The sequence below is a fragment of the Hordeum vulgare genome, chromosome 5H (genome assembly GCF_904849725.1).
Source record: "Hordeum vulgare subsp. vulgare chromosome 5H, MorexV3_pseudomolecules_assembly, whole genome shotgun sequence".
In the NCBI taxonomy this organism is placed as follows: domain Eukaryota; kingdom Viridiplantae; phylum Streptophyta; class Magnoliopsida; order Poales; family Poaceae; genus Hordeum; species Hordeum vulgare.
The window spans coordinates 584,589,409-584,598,070 of record NC_058522.1 but is presented as its reverse complement, the minus strand read 5'-3'; the positions used below and the strand labels follow the sequence as shown (position 1 = coordinate 584,598,070).

The following is an 8,662-nucleotide window of genomic DNA, read 5'->3' as shown; positions in this document are numbered from 1 at the left end:
TGGAAAACCCAGTCACTAATTGGTGGACGGTTAGCCATGTCGTCGTCTATGGTAAATAATAACAACCAAAACACCGTGCTTTGTCGGAGGAACTGTTTTAGTTGTGCTCTCGCGGGACGCGTGATGTATTGTTAATCATATGCTTGACAGTAATTAATGAACTAAACCCGGTCCAATAGCAAGGCACCATAGATTATATTGATGAATTCCTCATTAAAGATTCCATTCCTGCTGGTGTCATTTGACGATTACTACACCATCCGTACTACCCTTGATAGAGGAGCTAGATAGTGCGATTAATCAGCTCAATAATGCAACAACCTGGCTAGTAGTGGCCCATGCGATCCACACACTTGCATACATGATTGCCTTTTTCATTTCTTTAGACAGATGGAGACCATCAAAGGGGAAGAGCAACATGGACAAATGGCTCATCAAAGTCAGCTGTATGTGTGGCTAGTTGAAGCGATTTTTAGTGATGAATGGAGTGGCAATCCAACATGCATGGATCCATCCCATCAAGAACCTCTTAGTATATTCGTTCTGTCGATCTAGCAAAAGGAATCGAATAATAACGACCACTCGTATATAAGAGCTAGCATATCTAACAACATTTCCATTAAAAACAAAGAAGCAAGCAATTGGATTCAAAATTATGTGAAAGAGGACATAGGCCCATGGGATTGATCCTTAGTGTCGAATTCTTGTTAATTATGCATATGGACCGGGTCTCCTTCGATTCTAGACGGTTGACTGTAAAGTTGTTAATCATGGATGCCAGACGGTTGACTGTAAAGATTGTTAATCATGGATGCCTGATCTTGGGTGACGAAAGCTTGATCTCTGGCCAGCTAGCTCCCATTTGTGTTGGGAAATCCAGTCACCAATTGGTGGACGGTTAGCGATGTCGTCGTCTATGGCAATAACAATAACACCATTGTGCTTTGTCGGAGGAACTGCTTTGGTTCTGACCTTGCGGGACGCGTGATGTGTTGTTAATCATATGCACGACAGTAATTAATGGGCTAAACCCGGTCGGATTGCAAGGCACCATTGCTTAGTTAATCCAATTCCTCGTCAAAGATTCCATTCCTGCTGGTGCCTGAGATGATTACTGTAGAGGAGCTAGCTAGTGCGATTGATTAGCTCAATAATGCAACAAGCAGCTGGCTAGTAGTGGCGCACGCAATCCAAACACTCGCATTTTCCCCTTTTGATAGATAGAGACGATTAAGGAGCAGAGCAACGTTGGTGGGTGGATGGATCAAAGTCCAGCTAAATTTGTGGCTACTAGATGGTAGAGAGGGATGGCAATCCAACATGAATCCATCCCATCAAGAATCTCTTAGTGTATTCTCTCATCCAAGGAAATGGGAACCGAATAATAACGACCCTTCATATGCAAGAGCTAGAATCTCCAACTAGGCAGCAGCATTTAGGTTTATCTTAATAATCAAACATTTTGAATGAAAATTGTGCGTGTGAGAACATACACCCATCAATGGGATCCCGGTGCATCGCTCCACCGGCGTCAATCTCCACATCCAAGTTGTGTTGGCACTCCTCTCCTTATTTCCCTCTTGCTGATGTAATTTATCTTTTTTTTAGAAAAAGGAGGTTAAACTCCCGGCCTCTGCATCAATCGATACATGCAGCCATCTTATTAATTATTTCACAAAGGTCTAACAAGAGTATACATCAATCCACCCAAAGCCAACACTCACACCTACAAACTCGATAATATGGAGTGCTCTCACTTCACGTATCTAAGACCGGTGTTGTTTCCAATCCATCCACATAACGTATCGGAAACAATAGCCGGTGCAGCACAACTAAAATGCACACCTCACGCACACGTTTTACCAGCCGCCATCATCCTCGAACCACTGACCCATCTTCAGGAAAGAGATCCGCATCATCCTTGCCAGTCCAATCATCCGTCGACGCCACCATGACACCCAACGGCGTCACCGCCCTGTGCTCATCCGTCCAGATGCGAAGACTCCAAGAGATCTGTCGTGCGTAGCACCTGCCAACCAGGCATGACTCTGCGTAGCACCTGTCGGCCAGGCATGACTTGACAGCTCCACCAAAATACCGTGCAAGACGAAGCCGCTCCACCTCCTGCCTCAGTCCGGCAGCGCTGCTCCACAAACGATGCTCTCAAGAGAGAAACGGCACCGCAGTACCGCCATCGTTCGATCTAGAAGACCAGATCCTAGGGTTTCCCCCGAAGCAGTGCCCACCACCAGCAGCCGTTCAGGACCCACACAGTGCCCACCATCACTCAGCCCTCAAGGCGACGCCTTCAGGAAGGTCACGACATCAAGGACGCCGCCGCCGCCCACCGGAGTTAGGGTTTTCACCCGAGAGGCAAGGAAGGGAAGCAGAGGAGCAGATGTATACCGACGTCTCCAAAAAGAATAATGACGCCCTTGAGTGTCGTCGCCGGCGCGGCCGGCCTGGGCCAACCAAGGGGTTTCCCCCAATCCGAATCTCCTCCACCGGCTTCAACCGCAGGTAGGGCCCCGGCAACCACGCCGGCACCGCTAATAATTCGCAGGAGAGAGGCCCACAGATCAGGACCTGGGGGACGCAGGTGGCGGTGCGGGCAACGGCCGACGAAGGGGAACAACACACCTCCACAAGACGCTTCCAAGAAAGATAGCGGCACCCGCGGGCGTCGCCGTCACGGCTCCGATGAGGACCGGTGCAAGGATTTCTCCCGGAGCTGCGCTGGATATCCACCGCCACCGACCGCTGAGCATGGCCGCCACGCACCAGCCAAGGCCACTGCACCGCGCGGCCTGGACAGTGCTCGTGCCCAGCCGACCAGCGCAGCCTTGCCCGGTTGCCGCTCCCTACCACCAGGGCCGAGTGCCTCGCCAGATCAGGCCATGGAGCCCCGGATCCGCCCTCCGATTGGCGAGATCGCCGACGCGGGGCGCCGCCGCCATAGCCCGAGGGCCGACGCGAGGGGCCCCGCCGCCGCCATCCCCGGGGCGCGCGCGGCTTCGCCGACGTCCCTCCGGCAGCGGCGAAGCGGGAGGGGCGGAGATGGGGTTCGGTGCTCCTGATGTGGCGGAGGAAGCAGGTCGTGAGGTTGAGGAAGGCGGGAACTGGAGATGGGGGAGGGAGGACGGGGGGAAGGAGGGGGGCGAAGCACCCAGCGAGGGCGGCCGGCGGCGGAGGGCGCCTAGTGGCGACGGGGAGAACCCTAACTGGAGCCTAGCTTTTTTGTCTCCACCAGGAACAGGTTCTTAGGCAAGTACTAAATTCGATGTAATTTATCTGAGGGACATACATAAATAATCCTTGATCAAGCATGCATATGTTAAACAAGTTTTTTATCCTACCTTTTTGTTGTTGCAAATTATGTATATACATTAGCCGTCTTTGTCAATTCTAGATATATGTATATATGTTTATGAGGGGCATGTAACCCGGGTCTAAAATATACAACTGTTAAAGTTATTAATCGTGGGTGCCTGATCTTAGGTGATGAAAGACAATCTCCAGCTAGCTCCCATTTGTATATTGGAAATCCAGTCACTAATTGGTGAACCGTTAGCGATGTCCTCGTCTATGCTGGTAATAAAAGTGGGAAACACCTTCATGCAACCATGCACACGAAAGCTGTGGGCATCTATTTTTCACATTCATATGAACTCTAGTGTCAAGGGCTCATGACCTAAGCTGAAAACTTGTGATCAAAAGATGCACACTAGTTTGTGGTTTGATTATCTCTTTCACTTTAGACGTGACGCTGCAAGACTACTTTGACACTATGAAATTATCCTCGTGGGGAGCTAGCCTCCCCTAAAAGCTTGAAACATCAAGAAGTTTTGTGGTAGAAAGTTCTTTAGTTGTGTGTGCGTTATGTGTTGTTAATCATATGCGCCATCAATTGTAATGAATGAGCTAATTAAGCTCGGTCAGGTAGCAAGGCTCCATAGTTTGATGAATTAATCAAGTAAGGGACCACACTCCCTATCATACATCTGATACAAAGCAAACATCAGACTGATCGCTTGCCATTGATCCTTGCAACATCCGACGGCCTACAACACGCTAAAAAACTCCATCCAAATCACCCGATAAATACGCAAGGACGCACGCTAATCTAACTGTCGCCATAACTCCTGTCTTCATCTTTATTCCCAAAATATCGCACCTCTCGTTCCCATTCTCTGCTCACCTCATTGACGAGAGATGCGTCCGCATGCGCCGCCCGCCTCCTCCAGTACCCCAGTGCATCCACCACACACCACTATCAAGCTCACCGTAATCTGCACTGCTTCCGACAGACCGCACCATGGAGCTTCCAATCCTCCTCGGCTCTCTCTGATCTCCCTGCCAAAGCTGCTGAGGTTTGGATCCCCATACACCGCGGCCCCTGGTCCAACCCCGAACCCTCCTGGTCACCCCTCCCGAGCCGTCGCGGTCGCGGCCGCGGCCGCTACCAACGTATGCAGTAGCACGTGAGGAACGGTTGACCAAACATTGACTTTGGGCCCTCAATCTGCATGTCCCTATGTTCAAATTCTTTCCAATATGAAAGTACAGGAGTGCATTTTCTTACTCAAATCAATGCCTTCCCGGATCATGATTTGACTTAGTAGAAGTTGATTTAGGCTCACATTTTGTTTAGTTATGTTCGATGATACTAATCACCTACTTTTTTACAGCCAGGATGCTAATATTCGTTTTAAGATTTGTATGTTTCCACCAGGCCACTCATGTGTTGTGCCTGCAAGATTGTTCTTTTGCTGCAGAGATCCAATGCTTCATATACATCCAATACATGCTTGTACATGCAGATGGATTGACAATACAACCATGCTTCTCAGGTTCAAGAACTTTCTATTGTAACCACTTCCCTTTTGTTTTGTGTTGAATTGCATGAATCTGATGCTCCTGAAATTTCAATGCTACACATGTATCATACTTCTGTTGTTCACTGCATACAGAAGAATTGTACTCTTGTTTTATGTTAAATGGCATGAAATTGATGCTTGCAAATATCCATGCTTTCAAAGTATTGCACTTTAGTCCGGATAGATTGTGTCAATACTCAATAGTCCATAATAAGGTTAAGACACACACACACACACACACACATGCTTCATATACATGCTTTCAATGAGTTTTTTTTATTGATATAGTTAAGTTGTCGCTTCCAAGTAGCCATGCTTCCTACTTTTATTTAGTTGTGCTTTCTTCTTTCTCACCGCATGCTTCTAATGTACATGCACATGCACTCGGCTCCAAAATGCGCTTCTTTGTTGTCAGCAAGATGCCTTGTAATGAAGATGAGTGTGCTATAACGGAGACAAACCAGTCACGACTCTAAGTTGTCAGTTGTACCGGAACAACAAAGTTGAAGAGAGCTCGTGGCACGCGTAGATCTTGCGCATGACCAGATCTAAAAAATGTTTTTGCAACAATCTTTTATTTAGTTGCAAAAATGAGTTGTAATGTCTTATGAATTTATTTCAATGCTTGGTCTTTATTGTTTTGCTTGCTGACGATTACTTTGTGAAGCAGATGTGTCAACATACAAGAAAAATGCTTCCTTTACACAAAATATTCATTTCCTTCTCCCTAAATTATATCATATATTAAATCATTCCGTTGAAAGATATTTTCTGTCCCACCACAAAACATATGCTTCCATCAATTTTGGAATGTTTCCATGGCACCAAAGCTATCTCATTGTCACATGATAATGCATCTCGGGAAAACATGGAAATATGTAAATGATTTTCGGAAGAAATTCTTGGAAGCAGGAAACGAATCATATAATGTAATTAGTGGAGACCACCTACGACCGGGCCCACCTACATAAAAAAAGAACAACCACCGAACACATGCATGATGCATGCATAGCAATTACGATGCACTAATCAATTAATGCTTCAAATTCAGAAATCACTCTGGAGTGTTTACTAACCATTCAGAAATCACTCTGGAGTGTTTACTAGCGTGTTTACTAGCCAATCTGACGACCACCATGCGTCTAATCGGATGGCCATGGATACGAAGCAAAGCATAAGTAGTTTGATGCCTAGTGCTTTTCAGTAACTAATTCCTCATCAACGATTCAATTCATCTTGATGTTTTTGATGATTACTGGATCCGTACCGCTCCTAGTGGGACTAATCAGCTGAATAATGCAACCTGGCCAGTAGTGGCCTAGGCAAAAGGCAATCCAAGCACTCGCATAATCGCCATCCCTTTTTCATCTGTTCCACAATCAGACAGAGGACTTAGTTCATTCTTACAAACAAAATGTATCGATCTAAGTGAAACGAGCGCATAAGGGGCAGACGAAGGAGGAGCGGATCACCACAAATTTCGATGGATGGATGGATGGATGCTGATCCATTAAAGGGTGAGTGAAAGGGAAATGAAACCAAATATTGAAGACAACATTTTTTAATTCTCGATGCATCATGTGAAGGAAGAAACAATGTAAGCAGGGCCGGCCCATAGGCCGGGGCAATGGGGCGCCCGCCCTGGGTCCCTGGGAGATAGGGGCCCCGGCCCAGGTAGTAGCATAGTATATGTTTTGTGATATTTCTTTCTTAGATCCAGAAAATAAAAGGAAAAAAATAAATCCCAAGACACTACCTAGTTAGCGTCGATGGATCAAAAGAATCGATCGCTAGTTTGGTTTTCTTTGTCCACAAGGGCCCCATTTGGTTTTCCCGTCCTAGGACCCAAAATATGTATGGACCGGTCCTGAATGTAAGGACAGATAGTGAAGTTTTTATTTTATTTTAAATCAATGACCTTAATAACTTTGTAAGAATGAACTTAGTGGCCGATAATTCAATTTGGAACCCGAGCTCAGATGCACCTGATAAACAGTAAAAAACAATTAAAAAAATGCCATTTTTTTGTGGTAAAAGGTGCATGAGTGCGCGATGTCCGTGCCAAATTTCAGAGCGTTTTGAGCATTTGAGCAGCTCTCAACAAAAAAAAAATCAGGTTGAAACAGTGCAAATCAGTAAACTTTCTCAGAGACCCATTTTTTTCTTTTTTGCTGAGAGCTTCTCAGATGTTTAAATGTTCTTAAATTTTGCACAAACATCACGCATTCAATCATCTTTCATCACAAGAAAATTGATTTTTTTGAACTTTTCTAGTATTTTAAATGATTTTACTGCTCATGCCTGGGCTCATCTGAGTCCGGGAGCCAAATTGCCGCATCCCTTAGAGCAAGTACAATAGAGATGAGTCAACTGGCTATAAGGAATAAATTAGTATATTTTTGCTTAGTTGGAGGAGAGAGAAGGTAAGCGGACTCTTAGTTAAGAGCCAGCTCTAGCACGTGCTCCTATACACTTTGTGAGAATGAAAGAGTGGTCATATAATAAATAAGTAGTACACTCTTCTAATCAACTATTGTACATGTTAGCTATAAGATGAGCTATAGGTGACATGGTATATATGAGCTTAGAGCCGGCAGCCGGCTCTACTATTGTACTTGCTCTTAGGCCTTATTCAATGCTAGGTGCTTAGGGAAGTGCTTAGAATAATAAATTGGGTTTTTCTGAAGCATCGATGCCTATTTCTACCGGAGAGACGACTGAAGTGTCCGATGGAGAAAGAAACGGCGGCGACGGCGACGGCGGCGGCGGCGGAGAGGGTATGCCGGCGGTGCAAGACGAAGTACTCGCCGTCGGGCAACACGGCGCAGTCCTGCAGGTTCCACCCCTCCTTCTTCGTGTGCCGCCGCCACGACGACCAGAAGAGGTAAGCCACTCCGATCCCCACTCTCTTCCGTCATCAATCCGCTGGATCGGCCTACTGATTGACCACGGCGACCGGCGCTGCAGGTACTACGAGCTCAAGGACGGCGACCCGCCGTACGCCGCCAGGTTCTACGACTGCTGCGGCGCCGAGGACCCCGACGCCGCCGGCTGCGCCACCGGATTCCACCTCTCCTACGACGACCCCGAGTGAAGAGCCAACAACTACTAGTACGCTTGCTTGTTCCTCTCTGAAACAAATTCAGTGTCGTCTGAAAATCTGTACAGTCAGTGTGTGTGTGTGTGTAGAAACCAGGGTTCAGAATAAAATCCTATCCTGTAATATCACTTGTGTTCATAATAAAATCGCCAGAATGAATTATGGCTCTGAGCAATCCTTGTCCTAGTACTAGCTTTGCATTCTGGCAACTTTGCTTGTCTAAAGAAGTCTGCGCAATGTTTCCCCAGTGAAGAAACCGCCTGTGCGTGCAGTATTATAGTGTGTCGACTGAAAGGTTAAAATCCTTTCCTGTAATATTACCTGTGGGCTTTACGATTGACACACTTTGCACAGACTAAATTCTGGCCATCAGAAACCCTAGTCCTATTTGAATAAACATGATGGCTTGGATTCAGAACTTAGAATGGGATGTGGCAAGAGAGTTTGTCTGAACAAGTTTCCACCAGGCATAATATTTCTCCAGTGAAAAGTCTGAAGCACGTACATTGTTACTCTAGTGAAGAAACTGTGCCACCCCCTTCCACCTCTCCTACGACAACCCCGAGTAAGAGCCAATTAGTACACTTACTTGTTCCTCTTCTGCCAGTGCCTCTTCTGTAACAAACGACGTGTCTAGCCTGTCACCGGGTAAGTAATGTCGACTGTGTGAAGAAATCGAACAGTC

At 46.4% G+C, this 8,662-nt stretch overlaps 1 protein-coding gene across 1 annotated transcript; it reads left to right on the top strand.

The window, feature by feature from the left end:
- The first annotated feature begins 7,579 nt into the window (after positions 1-7,579).
- Positions 7,580-8,152, top strand: LOC123399657. Its single transcript, XM_045094051.1, has 2 exons — positions 7,580-7,761; positions 7,845-8,152. Exons 1-2 carry the CDS (start codon positions 7,607-7,609, stop codon positions 7,969-7,971), a joined length of 282 nt encoding a protein of 93 aa, XP_044949986.1. The 5' UTR covers positions 7,580-7,606; the 3' UTR covers positions 7,972-8,152.
- The last annotated feature ends 510 nt before the right edge of the window (positions 8,153-8,662 follow it).

What these genes read in the sequence shown, in the direction of transcription:
- LOC123399657 (XM_045094051.1), top strand. Translation starts at nt 7,607, where the DNA reads ATGGAGAAAGAAACGGCGGCGACGGCGACGGCGGCGGCGGCGGAGAGG. An exon ending in CGCCACGACGACCAGAAGAG is followed by an intron (nt 7,762 to 7,844) that starts GTAAGCCACTCC and finishes CCGGCGCTGCAG; the next exon opens with GTACTACGAGCTCAAGGACG.